Source organism: Mugil cephalus, chromosome 5, assembly GCF_022458985.1.
Source record: "Mugil cephalus isolate CIBA_MC_2020 chromosome 5, CIBA_Mcephalus_1.1, whole genome shotgun sequence".
NCBI lineage: Eukaryota > Metazoa > Chordata > Actinopteri > Mugiliformes > Mugilidae > Mugil > Mugil cephalus.
The window spans coordinates 8,572,329-8,592,585 of NC_061774.1; the positions used below are offsets into that span (position 1 = coordinate 8,572,329).

The 20,257-nt window shown below is 41.3% G+C and overlaps 2 protein-coding genes across 2 annotated transcripts; one reads left to right on the plus strand and one right to left on the minus strand.

The window, feature by feature from the left end:
• Positions 1–801: 801 nt before the first annotated feature.
• On the minus strand, positions 802–3,829 carry LOC125008366 (tumor necrosis factor receptor superfamily member 19-like). The gene is made up of 10 exons (XM_047585576.1): positions 3,770–3,829; positions 3,115–3,228; positions 2,843–3,021; positions 2,644–2,759; positions 2,465–2,515; positions 2,277–2,387; positions 2,047–2,185; positions 1,817–1,955; positions 1,559–1,598; positions 802–1,284 (listed from the first exon to the last, which is right to left on the minus strand). The coding sequence occupies exons 1-10, from the start codon at positions 3,800–3,802 to the stop codon at positions 1,016–1,018; spliced, it is 1,191 nt and encodes a 396-aa protein (XP_047441532.1). The 5' UTR covers positions 3,803–3,829; the 3' UTR covers positions 802–1,015.
• Positions 3,830–5,328: 1,499 nt separating this feature from the next.
• adgrg4a (adhesion G protein-coupled receptor G4a) lies at positions 5,329–18,942 on the plus strand. The gene is made up of 29 exons (XM_047584389.1): positions 5,329–5,470; positions 5,574–5,692; positions 5,967–6,581; positions 6,763–6,860; positions 6,940–6,998; positions 7,340–7,394; positions 7,543–7,580; positions 7,664–7,812; positions 8,236–8,295; positions 8,440–8,523; positions 9,033–9,118; positions 9,206–9,276; positions 9,362–9,389; positions 9,514–9,536; positions 9,665–9,807; positions 10,404–10,536; positions 13,170–13,276; positions 13,363–13,579; positions 13,695–13,860; positions 14,156–14,308; positions 14,863–14,991; positions 15,073–15,115; positions 15,309–15,412; positions 15,727–15,848; positions 16,251–16,519; positions 16,706–16,793; positions 16,927–17,207; positions 18,079–18,174; positions 18,292–18,942. The coding sequence occupies exons 2-29, from the start codon at positions 5,617–5,619 to the stop codon at positions 18,399–18,401; spliced, it is 3,603 nt and encodes a 1,200-aa protein (XP_047440345.1). The 5' UTR covers positions 5,329–5,470; positions 5,574–5,616; the 3' UTR covers positions 18,402–18,942.
• Positions 18,943–20,257: the final 1,315 nt, after the last annotated feature.

Here is a 20,257-nt window from a genome sequence, read left to right on the forward strand (position 1 = left end):
GAGTTTAGAAACGTCTTCCTGTTTGTCCTCAACACTAAAAGAAAAGCCGTGAAAACCCAGTGTAAGCATTATTCATTGAGCGTTGATTCATCTTTTTTCAATAGACGATCGAGGTTTGGGGGTGGGGTTGTGGGAAGTGAAAAATACCGGTCACATCTGCAGGGATAGCGAGGAGCGTCCCCTTGCGTTTATAATGGGTAGTTGCTGCATCCTAATAAACGTAAAAGTTTATCCATAAAAGGAGCTGACAACATAAGTTAGCAAGCTTAATGAGTTAATAAAATAGCTTCGATACTTTAACAAAACAGGACCATTGGATAAAGCAAATATAATATTTTTATGATATAAAAGTTTTTGTAAGGCGTGTAAGATTCGTAGATATGCAAAAGAAGTAAAAGAAAGAATAACATTAAACTTAACTGAGAATTTGGTCTTGGTTTTCTTTTGACATGGATTTAAAAAGCAGTGATGGAAGAAAAAAATTAAAGGCTTACCGGATTTAATGTGGTGAAAAATCTGTTGAGCTGGAGATCAAGGGAAATGGTCATCAGTTGGCAAACTCTTCCCCAATGAGAGAATAACACATTTTCTCAGAGCACTGAGTTCTTTCTCTAAGCATCAACACTACATCCTCTGTCCTGGTCTCGCTCACATGCTTTCGCTAGAGGCCCTCTCATCTATTTTACATGGTAAACAGGAAATAACACTGCATGTAGGGTTCAGTTGCAATGACCTGGATAATGTATTATTTAAGGCTCAAAGCGCAAATGATTACTTTTGTGCTCTCACATGATACGAAATTATACTTTTATTCGGATGAAACTTGGTAAGTATCCTTTACAATGCTCAAAAACAATGGTCAGAAGTCAGTGATACGACATTTTAGTAAAACCAGTTTGTTGAAGTCTCTTGAAATAATGAATTTCCAAACAATAAGTATTTGATTAATAGGAGGATCTGGTGACATCATGCAAAGTAGGTCAGAAATACTATATGACACGTACAGTCCAAGTGGTCAGTTGTTCACCACGGCTCTGTGTATCCTAGCAACGACACCAGAGTGGGGCAAGAGTGCAGCAGCCTGGGCCAGTTGGGGCAGCAGTGTGTACGTGGAGGTGCGCAGGTACTGAAAAAGGTCCTGGAATCCTTTGATATGTGCAATGACCTGAGGTGGAACGCCCAGAGACCAGCCAAGTCTCCTCAAAATGTTGATGTTCTCAGGTGAGTCAAGCAGCAGGGACAAGTCCTGGACTGTGTCATAGTCCAGCACCTCGATACTCTGTCCTGCATAGAGGAAGATCAGAAAAAGTATGAACAGACTTTAGAAACAACTGAGCCAGTCCTGGTGGAAAAAGTTGGAACCGGAACCTGTGTATCTGCAAATGAAGTGGAGGGACATGCTAAGCACGTATCAACCTAGACATGCAGCATAGCTATGTAAAGAGAGGAAACTTACTCTAAAAGTGACTGGATTGCTTTACTGTTTTATTATTTTATTAAAATCCTGTGTCAGTGTGTTAAACGAGGACTGTGGCTGGTAAAAAGCAAAGATACATACCTTGAGTGAGCTCCCATATTGCCTGCAGTTGTTGCTCCATCTGAAATTTACATAGAAAATGTGCAAAAAAAAAAAAAATGAAAGCGCATTAGGTTGATCGCATATGTCTGCAGTGAATATATCAGCAGCCCAACAATAAATAAATCTCCACAGCCAGATAACACTGTGAAGAGAACCATTTGTCCCAGTTAATAGGCCGCGTCCTTTATCAACTTTAATGAATAACAAACAAAGTAAATATGGAGTCTCGATCAATACCTCCTCTGTGGAGATGTTTTGTTGCTCCTCCTTTGTGCTGTTGTCTTTGTTTGAACCGGAGGACTTGATGTTGGTGGTGACATTTATCACAATAGAGGTAGGATGCAACTCGTTCTCGTGGCTCACTGAGTGCAGGCCTCTGAAAAGGAAGTAGTCAGTGGTGTAAATAATTACACAGGGACTGATGTAGATGAATGAGGAGCGTGGATGTAATGATGGGGTTGCTCCACCTTGCCGGATCTTCAGCTGTAGCCGTCAGTGAAGGGGCTTCTGCTGCTCTCTCTGAGGGGATGGACAGATGTGTGCACTGGATGTCGGCTGCAGACAGTAGTCCTTCAGGCTCAGGAGAGCTGTACTCAGGGACCTGCTCTGAATATATATATCGCAGGAAGTTCAGGAGATGCCCTTTTAGTCAAGCCGTGTTAAATAAATCTAAAATGCTACACGTTATCTGACTCACTGAATCTCTCTGCCGTCAGGAGAAACAGCCAAAGCAGCAGAGCAACGAAGAAAATCGAGGAAGCTGTCGCTGAGCCAATCAGGACCACTGAAAATGTTTCTTCTTTCACTCCTTACATAAACATAAAAGTTAGTTAAATCAAATCGGATAGAAGAGCTGCTCCATTAAAAATCCACAGAGATACTCACTCCTCTCTTCAGGTTCTTTTAAATTACTCAAGGTGATGGCCGCGTGCGCCTCTGTCAGGAAACGATAATTAAAAACATTTCCTTGACAACACAACTGGAAAATCACCAGTCAATAAAACTATTTATCTATGCTTATTAACATGGTGCCATGAAGTCTGTGGTTTATCTCTAGATCTTACTTGTTTTAGAGCCCAAAGCTGTCGTATGTAAACACTCTTTATGGCCGGCATCATGGTGGGAACAAGGCAAACAGGACAGCTCCACTTCCCCAGTCATGCTCCTGAGTTCATAAAACCTGTGTACAGGAGCGTCTTCAAAGCTTGGACACATAAACAAATTCTGTCTGTGTTTGTCCAGACACACTGTCTGATAACCCACCCTGGAACGCACTGTCCACACAGGGCATCAGTCACCGGTGAACACGCTGTCTCCTCCCGCCGGTTCAGCAGATTGCACTGGGTGCATCTTCTGCATGGAGCCACATCTGCTTCTGTGCTGAACGTCCCTTCCTCACACGGAATACAGACCCCGTCCCCGCCGTCTCCAAAGCCGCAGTCCTGAGAATGATGCACAACATAGACAATGTGGAGAGAGGTAGAGTGAAGTAAAGGACGGCTCAAGGGGAATGGTGATGTCACTACATGCATTACCTCTGAGAGCTGCTCTCCAGGCCCACATACAGGGCATGCAACACAAGTGCCATTAGAGTCTAAGAACTGCACCTGATCACAGTTTGACTCAGATCGCACCAGCACACACCAAACCTGATAAAGCACACAACCATAATAAGTATTAGAACACTGATCACATGGTACTCAAAGTCTTTCAAAGCTCTCAAAATCTTAAGTAAAAAGGACAGTGGCATCCTCAACAAAACGTATCCACTGGCAAAGTACTAGAAGCTCTTCAATATCCTCTTGGAGGCTGTAGCTGCTGTTCTAGTATTTATACAAAATAATTGCTGTACTAGTATTTTTAAAAAATAAGGGTAGAAATGTGTTCATACATATCTATATAAGTGTCAATGCTCTTATAAAGGTGTAAGCTTTTTTCCCTTTTTTTTGTAACATGCGGGATGTATTCACAGAACAGTGCATTATAGCTCATGAGCTGTTTGGAAAGTAACATTGTAGTCATGAATTCTGATTTTTTTATTAAAATAAATCATACTTTAACTCTGGTCTAATTGTACTTTATCTTTCTTTTTTTTTTTCAAACTCAATTCTAATTGTCTGGAAACAGCATAGATTAAACGTTATTTTTTTAGAAACCTATAGGAGGAAACTGATTAAATGTTTGACTTACCGTAAGCAGAGGAGCATAGAGACACACCCACATTGGTCAAATGTTGTTGGTCCTTCTCTGAAGTGTATGTCATTCACCTTCTTCGCAAACAAAAACTGCAGCTCTAAGAAAGCAACTTCATACGTCACACTCACATGCAAGGAGGAAAGTTACACTTAAAAAGACAGCTGCTACCAACTATTGATTCTGAGGCAAAAGCTTAACAAATAATAGCAATAAAAACCTCAGATAATCAGCATACTTCAATATCTTTCAAAGTCTAATTATAGATTTACAGCTTCCTTGAGGTTTGCCTCTCTGCAAGATTGTCTCCAGCACAGCAGAGGTAAGCAGTGGTGGGAAAGATCTTTGGGAATACCCCTCATTCGGCATCACTAATGACGCAAGAGAGGTTCCCAACCGGACTCACCCAGGGACCAATGAATACAAGCCCCCCACCTGGGCACCTCACGTCACACCTTCTCATGTTCCCTCTGGGGAACCCGTTTTGGCTCTGGCTTCTCAGCCAGGGAGAGAAGGAGGAGGAGGAGGGAAGGAAAGTGTAATGCATGAATGAGACCCTTGTTAACAAACCAGTGTGCGACAAAGAGACTCTGTGTGAAAATGTTTGCAAGCTGAAATGAAATATGTCGAATCCTACCCACCAGTACCACCTTGCTGTTCGTCATAGATGGTTCCAAAACCGAGTTAGAGAAAAAAGAAAGTCAAACTCTGCAATATTCTGTTTGATCACTTGGTGGTACTATAGAGCTAAAAATGAACAAAAAAGAAGCACGCTGGTAATAATACAATATTATAAGGTTAAAAATGAACCGTTGCATGTGACATTTGTTAGCACTATAAACGTATCTTACCTTCAGGTCTGCACTGCTGAGAATAAGACAGACACAGTCATTACGTGTCATCCGGAATAACTAATTACATTTGTTTGAGCAGTTATCATTTTTTGATAACTACAAAGAATATTACCATGACTCACTGGTTGACACACAGGCATGAAGACCCACACAAACCCACAGACACATACACATAATCCGCTGCGGTGTCTGAGTTGAGGCACAAACACATTTGTAAAGAAACTTTGTGGCGACATTTGGTGTCTAAGCAACTGAAAACTATGCAGATGTTGTTTTCAGTTTTCAGTTTATCTCCAAAAATAATAGCCTTCTGTTTCAAGCTACCGTAGGCAATCAGTGTGCAACACTACAGAATTATTAAACTTCTATCAGAAACTCATGTAGGAGGAGAAGAAACCTTACATAACAACCCTGTGAAGCTTGTGTAGAGATGATGAGTTGTGATAATGTCACAGTAAGCCATATGTGTGTGTGTGTTCAACACCTACACAATCAGAGGCCTAGTTCCCAGCATTGTCTGGCCCTTCTCTACATTTTACACCTTCATTCATTAGGTGTTCACAAACACTGATAGCTCGAATGTTTTCATGGGAGACATCAAGAAAGTTTTTGTGATGTCACGGGTTTAGCATTATCCTGTTTGTTGGTTGTGTTTATTGCCAGCGTTTAATGAGTAACTCAGGGAAGTAAAGGGAGAGGGAGTGGATGTCTTCTTATAGAGTAATAAAGCAGAGCTGGCCAGCGGTCTCATGGCTCTGCCGGATTCTCTCATAAACTGATATTTATTGCTTGATTTAATTGACAAAACTGGTACGAGCACATCCATTTCAAGGAGAGGACCATGGTAAGTCTTTTCTGCATTCGGTCGTTCAAATATGTGTTAGTCGTGGACATGATTGTCTCAAGGTGAATGGAAATGATTAAGTCTCACTGTCACTGTGCAACAGGTGAACAGCTGAGTGGCACCCGAAAGAGTTTTTATCTGCCACCATGAGCTCCGTGAGAAGCCTGTCTTCTCTGACCATCTGTGTGTGTATTATAATGTCAGTGTGTCCTCTGCGATCAAGTAAGTTTAAATGTACAATTAACTGGGGCAGCTGAAAATGTTTCTTCTTTCACTCCTTAAATAGATAAACTGTGTCAAAAGTAATACAAACATTAGAGTGTGTAGAGGAATATAAATACACAAACTGGTTCCAGTACTTTGTTTCTTTTCTTTATTTTCTCTTTAAACAGTTGAGATGTGAACTTAACAGAAAGAATCGATTAATAATTAACTGTGTTGACTCATTTTTGACTCATTTTATTCTTCATTAAGTGCAGCTTACGTGTCATTTCAGCCGCCACCAGCCTGTGGGGTAACATGCTGAAGTTCGAGTCTGAATGTTTGTGCCAGCTGAGGCCAGAGGCTGCGCTGCCAGCCCTGAGGGAGCTGAGCGTGTGCGTGCTTGTACGCCGCACGCTTTCGACAAAATGGACAGCTTTTGTCTACAAAGCTCCAACAAAGAGTCCCATAGAGCTCGGCCTTGAGGGCAAAGGTCAACTGCTGACCGTATGGCTGTTTGGAAAACAGTGGCAGGTGCAAAAGGAATTGAGGCTGCACGAATGGCACTCCGTCTGCCTCACCTGGTCGGCCCGTGCTCAGCGGATGACGATTTACGTCAACAGAACCAGCCTGGAAGAGATGCCCCTCAGCAACACCTCACAGCCGCAGCTGTCTCAAAACGGCACCCTCACTCTGGGGGCGTCTCATTATGTACAAGTAAATGGCAAAGTGAAGATAGAGAGTGGTAGTAACCTCGTCGGGGAGATTGGTTTGTTCAGAATGTGGTCCAAAGAATGGAGTGCTGAGGAGCTGTGGAGGCTGCGGTGTGCAGATGGGGATGTGGTGAGCTGGGACCTGCGGAACTGGAAACATGAGTGTTCTCTTGTTCCAGAGAAGAGCCTACACTGTGGTAATTGCAGTATATCCCCTTTTCGCTGCAAATGACTCTGATAGTAGACAGTTTCAGTGAGTGTGTGGATAATACACTTTGTGGTTCAGCAACTGACGGTATAACTGGTTAGGTTGAAAGTTTTCGTTTCTACATTTCATTGAAATCCTTTTCTCCTTCTTTCTCGCTTTTAATTTGTTAGCATGGCCGCTCTACAAAATCGAAATGTGGACGCTTGCAGTTCACTCTACGCCCCCCGTAAACTGTTCCATGTCCCCGGAGAAAATCACAAGAGACTGGGTACGAGGAACTCACCTGAATACAAACAATCATTTGAGCCTTTCAGAATATTTGACCTCCTTCATTGATCTTTTATCAGTTGGAGAGCATCTTTCAACCAAACATTTCTGTCTTGGAAATCGTTGTGTCACCCACCAGGTAACGCAGTTTTTCTTACATAGGTCCTTAGATAAAAGTAGCAGTAGTTTAATGCAAATGTACACAATGTCAAAAACGGCACAGTTATGTATCATTGAGGAAGTGGTTTAAAATAACAAGCAGTTGAGTAAAAAGTGCAACATCCCCTTCAAAGGGGTAGTGACAATGGGCTATAATTAACAACTCAGATAGATCTACTACACTAACCATGTGTAGCATTTGAGTGAATGTAGAAGATTGTTTTGTCAGTGTCTGTTGGTTGTAAATGTGCTATGCACAACATCATTAGTGAAAACTGTTCCAGTCTATGTGTCATTTCTGTTATCTGTGTTCCTATACAGCCATACCTGCCCTGTGGTTAATCATTCTGCAGCTCTACATGCGCAGCAAACTCAGGTACTCTACTCAGTCCTCAGGTAGACATTCCCCAGAAAGGACAACCAGTATCCCCAAAGAGAAGCCGATTAGAAAACAAACTGGGTTTAAATTGTATTAAGTTAATGTTAATCTTTTAGTAAGCATATGAAAACCTCTGTGTTTTCAGGCTCTGGGGGCATTACCAAACTCCACCTGCCAGAAGTGGTAAGATGAATCCCAAACCTACAAAAGATTAACACACACAAGCCACCCCACGCTCTTCATATTTTCTTGTGGTTCACATTCAGTTACCACAGTGAAGTCCATATAAACGTGGAACCTGCCGCTAACGTGGAACTGGTTCAGGCAAACGTTACTGCGCTGCTGAACGCAACCTTCTCTAACAACTTCCTCAACCTGACAGCTGACGCTAGAAGCATCAGAATACTTCCTTCGGGTGAGCATGATCCACACTGTGCAGTTCCGTACGAGTTTCACAAAATGCAAACGCTTGTTTCTTTTAGCGTTTCTCTGTGTCTGTCAAAGATTAACCCAGGCACAAATTTATTGTCTAAAAGGAGTATGCCCTTTCTTTCTTCTAAATGTGCTTACATAATTTAATGATATTTGTTCAGTACTGAACGCACTTATAATAGAACTAAGCAGACATTGTTATTTAATTATGTGCACTTTCACTGTTGTAAAGTGGCTACGTTAAAAGGTTGCTGCATACAGACATTAAAAAAAAAAGAAAAAGAGGCAGAAATACATTAGAAACACCTATAGATGATTAGTGACTATTTATTGAAGAGAACTGGGGTTTTTATCATTTCACTTTGGGTAGTAATGCTATTTTAATGATATTTTCTCTGCCTCTAAGCCTTATTTCCTGGGGTGACAACACTCCCACCAGCTGTCAGCCCTGAAGTGACTACATCAGGTGAGCATGTCAGTAAAAACAAAACTACAGGGTTGTACAACATCTAAATGAGTCATAAAAATAGTGTTTTTTCATTGGGCACAGCAGTGTATTGAAGGCTGTTTTAGTCAGAGCTTTGCTGTAAATACGTCAATTACTTTACAGAAAGAGGTGTGACTCAAAGCCTGCCAGTCAAACCTACTTCCATGTCAACGACCAGAGAGCCTCTTGACCTAAATCTAACGTTCGGTCAGTTCACAGTTCACTTTCATCACTTGTTTATACAACCTCTGCATACTTGCCCTTTCTTCTCCCATTTCTTCTCACACAAAATATGGACGTCACACCAGTTAATCCAATAAACCTGCTCTAATTGCAAGTCATTTACAGACCTAAAATTGGTCCCTGTTATTTAGAGCTGAGGATAAATGAGTGAATCATCTTTAAGAAGAGTCAACAAGTCAGTTTGATTCATTTTAGCTTTGTTTTTGGATGTACCACAATAGGATGACTGAGAATACTCACACACACGTCCGATCACAAAAATGGAAAAGAATTTGACTTCATGGATTTGATATGACGGATTTTGAATGACTGCATGGACATTAATAATTAATAATTACAGTCTTTGTTGCCTTTTCTTGCTCTTTTGTCAGTGTTCATCAGTGTGACAAATCGATATCTGCTTGACTATTTAATATAGAATTATTTGTTGCAAAAATTAAAACGTGGTGTTATCTGCCTTCTCACACCTGCAGTTGGACCTGATATATTCTTTAGAGTTAATCTGACCTTGAGTATAACAGGCAACCCCCCAGAACCAGAGGGTCTTATCAAGAATTGGGTAAGAGATGGATGACAGAGAGGTACTTTAAAGCTGTGACACAAACACGTTCATAGTAACACCAGTTCTCTGTTATTTTTGGAAAAGGTGAAAGAACGACTGGAAGGGAACAAAACAATGGTCGTGTTGAATTTCATCATAAAGAATAATGTGGGCAGGTGGGTGCCACTGCACTAACTCGTTAACTACCATCTTGTTTTGGGCCGTAACAGCTTTGGTTGATTCATCTGTGATATTTTACAGGAACATGAAGCTAAATGTTGGTTTGATGGTGAGTATGTGCTTCATAGTAGCTGCTTAATCCTAATATGTAAACATACATATAATGTCACTGCAAAGATTTATTCTGTACATTCTGAGCTAAAAGAATCACGCCCTCTGGTTTCTTTCTTTAGGATTCAGCTGACCAACAAAAACAGTACGTGACCATGAAGACATATAAATTATAAGTTTATACCGAGATATATCTGCCACTGTCTGTTTTGACGCTGTGTCACTCAATCTAATTTGTATTTAATAACTGCTAAATGCACGTTTAATCCACAGATATTACTGTACCTTCCACGTTCAGGAATTCAACATGAACAGCGTGGCAGAAAGTGAAACTTTCATTAATGTTTCCTTGACGTCAGAGTATAAAAACAGTTCTATTCTCATTAAAACTGATGACCTGGCAATCAAGCACATAGGTAAGCTGTGTGTCTAAGACGGGGGTCTTCAGTGAGTGATTATAAATTTGAACTCTTTACCTTCTGACATCCGTAATATCGACTCTCTCCCTGTTTTCAAAACCAGACTCAGAACCCGCCTGTTCAGAGTCGCTTACTCACTCCATCCTTAAGTCACTCCACCGTCCTACTTCTCCCTTCTGCATTTCCAAGTTTTATTTCATTCATGCTGTTTTATTAAATGCTGCACATTGTCTGTCCGTTACTGCTTGAATGTTGCTTATTGTATGTGTCTTGTATTTGGATGTTTGCGTGCTGTTTCTTTGTGCCCATTGATGTGTCTATCTACTGCTGTATTCATCTCTTCCTTCCTGTAAAGTGTCCTTGGGTGACTATCCTTTTATTAAAATATGTTGGATTCATGTAAATGTGTCTTTAAAGAAATTTAAATTTGTGGGGGACATTAAAAAATATCTAAAAAATGTCTAATCAACCAAAGGTTTTGCGACCTCCCCTGCAGTGCCTCCGCGGAACCCCTAGGGGTCACTTATGATCTAAGACAACTAATCCTTTTTCATTTGTCTTTTATTTCTATCCTTTTGTTTTTGTTTTCTCAGTGCCAGAAGACTGTAAAGAAGACACCACAACATCAATCAAGTATGGTGAATACATCTGGCCTGAGACATTTCCACAAGTCATCCAAGAAATGCAATGTACAAAGCCTGTGTCAGAGAAAGCGTACAGACTGTGGTAAGACTGTTTCTTAGATATGCTTTATTGTCTGTCCCAAATGTTGCAGAAATTCTTCTTTGACAGGGTTCACACAGAACAATCACACAATTCCCATCGAGACACATCTAGAGAAATTTAAAACACACACGACCGGTACATTGTGGGAGTAAATGAAAACTGCAACTGATCAATAGGTGCAGGTTTAAAGGTGCAGTGTTCACAGTGGTTATTGCAGATGGAATGAAGGATTTTTTTTATAGATATATTTTTCTGGGCCGGTGGATCTTTGCACCTTCTGTCTGATGACAGTGAGTGGTAGGAGTGGCTGCAAAGTTCAGACAGGGGAGTGTGGAGCGAACCGCTTCTTTAGCTGACCTGGTGTGTTAGTTTGGTCTTATGTTTGGTGGTGAGAGAGTTATTCCAGTACGAAATGTTAAATGTGAGGATTCAACGAGTGACCAGTAAACCAGGGTTAAGCTTCCTCAGTGGGTGGAGGCGTTGTTGTCCTCTCCTGTAAATGGTGTCAGTGAAACAACTGAAGCAGTTATTTGAAGACTATGACCTAAAGCAGGGGTGTCAATCTGAAATTCACAGCGGGCCAAACTTTAATAAATGCACAAAGTCGTGGGCCAGAATATTTATCGGGGCATTTATACAAAAAGAATAGCCATATAAACTTTTAATTAATTATAAATGCTTTGGGTCCCATTGAGGCGGGTCTTCCACTGTGGTCTATTTAAGTATTTGGGTCCTTGTTTTATATGCCCCCCTCTACATACTAAACAAGCAACCTTTCTTTTCTCCGTTTTTGGGAGGTGTAGCGCGGTGCCAGTAGTAGCATGAGGATGTGACTGCTGTCAACAAAGGAGAGGGTGTTAACAGGTCCTGTCCTGATTGATGAGCCCCCAGCAGAGCATTCTGGGACTTGTAGTATCAGCGATACATGAGCTGCATAAAACCAGCCAGCTCTAGTAGTCATTTGGTATTTGGTCTTGCGAGGCCAGAGTTTGACACCTATGACCTGAAAAACTGGCAAAACTGAGTCATGACACTTATCCGATATCATGCTGAAACTCTTGGAGATTTAATTCTTCACTGTCACTCTCCCGTGAAGATTTGGCTGGTGAAGAACCTGTGCAACACTTTTTTTTTATGCAGAGTCTCTACATCCTGGCTGTTAAAGCTTTCAACTCAGTCGGAGGTATCCCCCACCAGTCTCCTCCTTGTACTCATTGCATTCATTTTGTGTGGATGGATGGATTAAACTGAATTCCAGGGTATGTTCGGTGACCTGGTGCTATTTGTATCTTTCACCTGACTTAAACTTTTCATTTAGCTTTTCTCAGAGTTGCTTAAAGTGTCCTTTTGTCTTTATGGTGTAATTGTAGCCAGGAATAATGATTAGGGACGGCGACTGGATTTTCCAGACACAAGCGTCTTTATACTAAACCCACCTGAGACACATTTACAGCTCTCGGGGGGCTCTCCATTTCATTAACCGCGAGACAACTAGCGTCAAGTGGCTCCAAGAAATCAGGTCAGTCACTTTAAAGGGGGAGAGCAGTTACGCAGTCACTTTCACGCACTTCATTTCTTGAAGACGTTTCGGGTTAAAAAAGACAGTCATATGTGCCTTTCGAGTGTCCTTTGTCCTTTGGATGCAGGTAGACAAATGGGATTCTGCGGTCCACCTACACCCGAAGGACAAGGGACACTCCTTTGAGGACAACAATGTACACATTTAGGCCAAAGAAGACAGATTGTTTGGAAGCGGAGTGAAGGAAGCCATCTATGTAAAACCGCTCCACGGAGAGGAGCTGCCAGCGCTGGCCAGTAATGGGTCGTTAGTGTAGCTTTCAGCGGGGAAGGAAAAAAGGATCCAAACAGTTTCCTTCAATTACAGGTAATGACCATTACAGACCTCAGCCAAGTGAGTTTGTGATGTGCAACAGCCACAGATGTTCCAGTTTAAACCACAATATTTTTGTTTTTTTTAGAGCTGAAGAAGCCAGTTGCCCTTTCTAATAGGCCCTGCATAAAGCGGAGAAGAAAAGAACAGGCTCCACCCACATCACAATAAACTCTATATTTATACTTCATTATTGGACGAAAAAAATACAGTGATATTCTGTGGTTTATTCACACTTGATACTCATTTCTATATTGATAGTAACATACGGGGGAAAAGTGGAGACGCTCGCTAACACGTTCAGCCATCTCAGTCAGAACAATGTGTTTCCATAGATACGGCTCAGCGAGACAAGAGAAATCCCATCCTCCCAACTACGTACACAGGCTCTGACCCCACACATGTAACTCTGATGGATCCCTAACAACCTGCAGCTCAAAGAATCAATTTCCTATTTGGAATTATTAGTGTAATGAAGGGCTTTAATCTTTCGTGCCCTATCTCTGCCAAACATTAGGTTAAAGATACGTCAGTAAAGCAACAGTGATTGATAATATGGGTAATAAGGTTTTATGGTCCCTCGTGGAAAAACAGGCTTGACGCTAATTAAACAGTGCTTCATTACACTTTGTCAGAATCCGAAAATGATCTTATTAAGTGAGGACCAGGAAATAGGCCGCAGACATCGTTCTCGTGTTATTTGTGTTATTTTCTGCTTCATTTAATTCTCTTCTCTCTTCAGCCAGTTAGACCCTGAAACTGATGAAACCAGCTGGGCTGATCCTGATATGACGAACTGCGATCAGCTTGTTTCCATCACAGATCTCACCAATATCACTGTCACTAGTGGTACGAGACAATCAGTCACACAAATGTATTCATTATTTCAAAGCTGTAGAGCAACAGAAACTAATGCTGGCACTAATGTTTTCTAGATAACATGGCTGAGGTTGCGGCCATAATTCAAGAACTTGTACAGGTTCAGTTAAATAACAGCGACGAGCTCTCTTCCCACCAGCTGACTTCAGTGGTGGACAAGCTCAAAGAAGTTGTGGATATAAACGACGTCAAGCCTTCTATTGGAGTCAGCATCATCGACACAATTTCTAACATGCTGCTCTCTAAGACTGATCTCACTCCGGTGTCTAACAAGTAAGGGGAAAAAAGAGAAGCGGCGTGTCAGCTTTCCTTTCCTGTCATTCCTTTTACATCTTTTTATTTATTTATTTTAATTGTTGTAATGTCCGTCTTTTGTTCATGGCAAAAGCATCCTGAACCTGACAGACAAAATTGGAGACACTATGGATTTCCATGTTGGATCTCTGAGTTTAACAGCTCCCTCTGTGGCTCTTTCAATGATCGACGTGGATCCAGATCAGTTCGGCGGCCTCACCTTTGTCGTGTCTTCTGTTTCTCCAGAATCAAACCCAAAGGTGAGATAAATGCTTCAGTATGCAAAAAACAAAAAACAAAAAAAACAAACAAACAAAAAAAAAAGGCAGCGGCTTGCACACAAAATACCCGAGGGATGTTTGCTTAACTCAAAAATGGTTCCACATGACAGCTTAGGGGCAATTTCAGTCACACTTACGTCCTCGAGAAACTGCGGAAAAAATCAGGACACTGTGTTATTAAACGCACACTGTGGCCTCAAGGACACATCAAGCAAACTCTGTGATCCATGAAGTCGGTTTAAGTAATATATGATTACTTTTTTTTCTCTCTCAGGTTTTTCTGAACCAGAGCTTTGTGAGCGAAAGCCCGCCTGAGGCCAGTGCAACCATTTCCTTGCCCTCTTCAATCCAAGATTTTTTCCCTCCTCATCTGAGAAACAAAACTCGTATACAGTTTCAGTTTTATGCAACAGACGACCTTTTTCAGGTACTTTTCTTTAAAATCATCCTCTGTTGCTATCTGTCACAGTGTTTGCTGTTTATTTTTAGCGTCGTTCACACACTGTTTATGATTGTGGCAGCTGCAACACTTATTTGCTACTGTGCAGCTGCGCACCTGTTATGTTGTCAGGGCGTACAGGCTGCTTCCTTAATCTACCTTAAATAAGAAAAAATAATCACATGTTGTCCATAAATTTCCTGTGAATTAAGAAGTTTAAGAAGAACAATTTGTGGTTTTACACGGGTGTCATTTGCCAGACATTGGCCTTGGATGGATGCAGTGACTTCCTGGGGTTGCCAGGCAACCATTTTTGTATTCAGTTTTCTACAGATTCAACAAACAAAAAGAGATTGATTCTGCAAACCTTGGGACAGATTTAAACGTATATATTGTATATTAACTTACTTTAAATTTTTTCCATAATCAACCACAAAACAACTGTGCAGCAACATATGTTCCCAGCAGATTTTAATGTGGCTTTGATGACATTTTGCTACTGTTTATCGTCCTGCTCGCTAATGTGACAACATTTTTCACAGGACCAGTTCATAGCCAGTGAGTTCTTGATGTTAAACTCTCAAATAATATCTGCCAGCATAAAGAGAGGGCTTGTCGTCAACCTGCAGGATCGAGTGATAGTGACACTGAGTCACCGAAAGCCTGCAAAGGTGAGAAATAAATGGTTTTCCAGTTATTACGAGGTTTTTCCATTTCACTCCAGTTCTAACATCGCTTCCCCATTTCTACAGCCGGACAAGGTACAATGTATGTTCTGGGATTTCAACAAGAATGGTGAGTTTGTTTGTTAATTTTATTTGCGTCCACTTGGATTCAGGTCGTTCACTGTGACTAAGCCTCATGTACTTTTTTAGGAGCCAGTGAACTTAATAAAGAAAACAGGAAACTGAGTGGATAAGGAGCTTTAATGAAACAGTGTGTGGGTGTTATGTGTGTGTTTTTTATTTTGGGTTTGTGTGTGTTTCAGCTGGGCAGGGGGGTTGGAACAACAGCGGCTGTCAAACCCAGAATATTTCTCCTCATCAGACCAGCTGTCTCTGTGATCACCTCACGCAGTTTGCTGTTCTCCTGGTGAGTGGCTGGTCTGCTTTTTGTTAATTAAACCACGGAACAAACTCCCACCAGCACCAGCATACTGTGTGCAATCTGGTCCGCTGTTGACTGCTTTCGTGTTTTTGTGCCAACGATGCAAGATGCAACTATTAAAGTCCCTTTGTGTGAATATGTCCTGCCGTTATATTATTCATTTTTAAGTGCGGTTATTATTATTGGGTAAACGGTAACATCTTGCGCTGCTTCCCTTCGTTCTGTTTGCTTAACAACTTTACGAGAGGGTCTCAAAATGAATGGATTTGAACGTGTCCTGTTTGTGCCTTCTGTTTCAGGATATATCCAGAGCTCCCATCAGTGAAACTGACAGCTACATTCTGACAATGCTCTCATATGTTGGTTGTGGTATATCCTGTATTTTTTTAGGCATCACTCTACTCACCTATCTTCTTTTTGAGTGAGTCACTCACACAGACGCTACATGTATAAATTTTCGAGTCTTGGATTGCATTGACTCTCTTGTTGTGACCGTTAACTAGGGCCAGGCCAAAATATAGAGAGTGGATACGCTGCTTCATGTCAAAGTGCTTTATTTATTCATGCGTGAAATCATTTGTTTCTGCTCTAGGCTATTGCATGCAGGTTTCGCAATAAAACCAGCTTTAATGTTAAGCAGTTCATTCCTGATCTCGAAACAATAGTCTGATCAAACAATACCAACCCACGAGCTATAAACTGTCACATAGTAAAGTGGAATTTATGAATTTGTTTGAGTTTTCATTTTAGCGTGGGCTAATTATAGCAATAGTGAAAAAAAAAAAAAAAAATCACGAGTCTCACACTGGCAATCTCTTTCTAGGAAGCTGCGTAGGGACTACCCGTCTAAGATACTCATCAACCTTTCAGTTGCCATGCTGGGGCTGAACTTGATTTTCCTTCTTAACTCTTGGCTCGCATCTCTCTCCAACTACGGCCTGTGCATCTCCACCGCTGCGGTCCTCCATTATTTTTTACTAGCAACCTTCTCGTGGATGGGCCTGGAGGCCTTTCACATGTACATGGCACTGGTCAAGGTCTTCAACACCTATGTTCCCTCCTACATCCCCAAGTTCTGTGCCATGGGATGGGGTAAGACAGAAATTTGTAAATGTCTTTCTGCAGTAGATAGCATGAGGTTTGCAGCAGATCCTACAAAAGAATCCTCATCCACAAAATGTTTTTGGGTTGCTTTTATTTATATTTCAATTTGTTAGACAATGGATATGTTCAGTCGCTGCAATTAGATCATGGTGTAAAAGTTTTGTGTTTTTGCAGGCATTCCTTTGGTGATCGTTTGCCTGGTGCTGGCTATAGATAAAGATGTATATGGAGACATTGGGTCTGATAATTCCTCTGAGCCATAGTAAGTACTGAACCATTGAACTCAGTGACACAAATGCTGGTTAATAAATATATCATATTATTATTATATATTCCACTCTGGAGTATAGCAATAGAGGTCTTGAGTGCCAAAGTTCCTCCTCCTCCTCCCACAGCTGCTGGCTGCAGAATGAGGGTTTCTTCTACGTGACAGTGGTGGCGTTCGTTCTTCTGATCCTGCTGGGCAACATGTGTGTGTTCATCGGGGTTCTGATTCAGATCAGAAAGATGAATGCCAACAAGCCATCAGCAAACAGACATAACACTGTGCATCACCTGAGGGCAGTAGTCGGTCTGACTGTCCTGCTTGGCCTGACATGGTTGTTAGGCTTTTTTTCATTTGGACCTGGGAGAGTAGTCATGATGTACCTGTTCACAATCGCCAATACTCTGCAGGGTAAATATGAGCTGCATTAAGTTGCAAAATCATTTTAATCACATCTGTCATTTGTTACTCTGTATGAATTATCCTTATCACCGGCTCCCCATGCCAATCTTCTGCTTCATTCTGTTATTCCTCACACATTAATTGTAAATATACACTCTGCTCCATCCTAGTCATCCTAGTCTGCTACTTTCTCAGCATGTATTAGCCATTCGCAAGTAACACTTACCTCCTCACTGCCTAGGACTCCATTCTCTGTTCTGTTTATATAAGCTGGCAATATTGACTTCTAAATAGACCCCTTCATGGACTACGTCACTGTGACATCATGATAACTGGAGGCAAAACAGAGGGGAGTTTCAGGCGATGTTAATGCTAATGCTAACCGCGAGCTAACGCAGCATTACTTGCGTTGTGTCCGAGCAGAAGTTGCTACGTTACTCTCCACAGTGGTTCCGCTTATTTCTTGCAATATCTTTGTTAGAGAGGATTCAGTTGATAAAGACAGACCAGACTTTGTCCCCTCTGTGTCCTCCTTTGGTCAAATCGTCCATCCAGTGAGTGAGAGTGTAGGAGTCGGTGAATGTAGTCCGAATATAGTCGCATCAGACAGAGTCAACTTTTTAAAAACCACTCGGGGAGTGAGTGTATTGGTATATTCTGGTATATTCTCTAAAATATCTGTTTTGCTCGTCAACTCGCAATAACAATTCATTAATTGAAATACGTTGCATTCAGCTAAGCCCCGCCCCTCAAAAACGTCACATTGTTTACAAACCGTGACGGGGTCTATATTAAAATGTAAATGAAACCAAACACAGAGAAAAAACTGAGAAACAATATTTCTTTTGACAAAGGGTTGTGCTTTTGCTTTTTGTTCCAGGCTTCTTTGTTTTTATCTTCCACTGTTTGATGAAGGAAAATGTGAGGAAACAGTGGAGCATCCACTTCTGCTGCGGACGTTTCAGTGAATACTCAGGTAAAAACCATGTTTGTTGAGTACAAGACATATTGCAGTGTAATATCCACACTGTTGACGATAAGTGTTTTCACCAGAATGACCCATTGTTTTCTGTCTGTTGTCCCCCGTTTTCAGACCGGAGTCGCTCTGCAACAGCGGGAAGCAAAAAGAAAAATCTTGTTAATTCTGAATCAGTTGCTTCTGAAAACACATCCACCTCTACAGCACCCAACCTCCATCAGTAGGGGGCAGGAGTGGGCCTCTAGATGAGCCATTTCAGTAGCATTTCGAGGTCCATTGTTCACTCCTAAACAATGATGGTAGTGAGGCTGAAAAATGATATAATGGGAAGAGAAAGATTAGATAAACCACATTTTGATGGAGCTACAATGGGTCCACAGAGATTACTGCACCATGCATTAAAACCATTCATGCAATTCAAAGATTGCATAGAGTCAGTTCAAAGTAAAGGGACGTGATCTGAATACTTCACGGTTTTGTTGTATATATCAGACCAATGTTATAACATTTTTCCATTTAATTTAATTTTATCCTAATAGTTTTTTTTTGTGATTTTATGTTTTCAATAATAATTAATTTCTCTTTGTTTGTCACAAAAATCTTGAGTGAAGGTTTAGACTTGGAAATGTGTGTTCACTCATCTTTCTTGACTGGAAAGTAAAACTTTACAGTCGAATATATTATTTTTTCCTCGACTAGAAACTCTCTGTAAAGCCATATTACAGAGATTGTGGAAATAAAAAGATTTTTTCTTCTTCTAACAAACTTACCAACACATTTTTTCGCTTCTGAATCCACAAAGATTTTATCATGATATGATTTTTTTTGGTTTAAAAACAAAATGCTTTGGTGTAACATATATTTGGTCTACCATTTTCTACAGTGGGATATAGACCTGCGGGTAAACCACATATAACATAAAGTTCAGCCACAATATTATGACCAATGACAGGAGACGTAAATAACATTGACCATCTTGTCATTCAATGTTCTGCTGGGAAACCTTTTGAACATGACATTCATGTGGATGTTACTTAGACGTGTACCACCCACCTAGACCAGACTAGACACCCCCACCCCATAGCAATGACACTCCTTGATGGCAGCAGCCATCCCCAGCAGCATGCAGCCTGACACAGACACTCACACAAAAAAAAAAAAAATAGAAACAACTCAAGGTGTTGACCTGGCCTCCAAATTCACTAGATCCCAAACTGATCAAGTATCTGTAGGATGCACTGGAACAAACCCGATCCACAGAGGCCCCTCCCCTCAACTCACTGGACCCAAAGACCTCCACTAACAACATTCTATTACCAGACACCACAGGACACCCTCATAGGGCCCACGTCCATGCTCTGATGAGTCACAGCTGTTCTGGAGGCACATTGTAGGAGGGAGTCTTGTCAATATATAGGTCAGATTGGGAGCACTCTATAGAAAATCAATGAAAACTATTTCAGCAACTCAGAGTTATTGTCAGACACATATACCTGTGTGTGCAGTGTGCTTTCAGTTGCACAGGTCATACTTTGCATTCTTTCCACCGCCCCTTGAGGGCACAGCGCTGCCACTGGAATCCATTCCCTGCGTTAATAGTCCACAGCAGTGGTTTCCTAGTTTACAGCGTTACTGTGCAGTGTGGATGCAGCTTCTCATTATACTGCCTATCATCTCTTATGTAACTTGGGTTGATATTCAATGGTAAACAAGCACATTTACAAACATTTACAAGCGTTGGGTGTGAAACACATATGGCGGTGAGTCCATGTACAGAGCTGTATCTCTCTCTGGATAATGTGCTCAAAGTGCCACCTTTCACTGTCCATCTGCTCTCCTACGAAGTCTTTATAGCTCTTCTAAAGTGGGCTCGCTTTGCGGCTCTCTGCAATCAAGATGTTCTTAAGACATGTGATCGTGGCCCAGAGGTTGACTGATGGCTGTCAGGCTTCCACTAACATCTGATCATGTGTTTTCAAGGTAACACACACAAAAACAACTTTGGGAGGTTGTTTAGTAATAACTACAAAAACATGAAAAACAGAACAAAGTGTTGACCTGGCCTCCCAATTCACTAGAT

What these genes read in the sequence shown, in the direction of transcription:
- LOC125008366 (XM_047585576.1), bottom strand. Translation starts at nt 3,802, where the DNA reads ATGTGGGTGTGTCTCTATGCTCCTCTGCTTACG. An exon ending in CTGGAGAGCAGCTCTCAGAG is followed by an intron (nt 3,022 to 3,114) that starts GTAATGCATGTA and finishes CATCATTCTCAG; the next exon opens with GACTGCGGCTTTGGAGACGG. An exon ending in CCTGACGGCAGAGAGATTCA is followed by an intron (nt 2,186 to 2,276) that starts GTGAGTCAGATA and finishes ATATATATTCAG; the next exon opens with AGCAGGTCCCTGAGTACAGC.
- adgrg4a (XM_047584389.1), top strand. Translation starts at nt 5,617, where the DNA reads ATGAGCTCCGTGAGAAGCCTGTCTTCTCTGACCATCTGTGTGTGTATT. An exon ending in TGACCTAAATCTAACGTTCG is followed by an intron (nt 8,524 to 9,032) that starts GTCAGTTCACAG and finishes TCACACCTGCAG; the next exon opens with TTGGACCTGATATATTCTTT. An exon ending in GTCACCGAAAGCCTGCAAAG is followed by an intron (nt 14,992 to 15,072) that starts GTGAGAAATAAA and finishes CCATTTCTACAG; the next exon opens with CCGGACAAGGTACAATGTAT.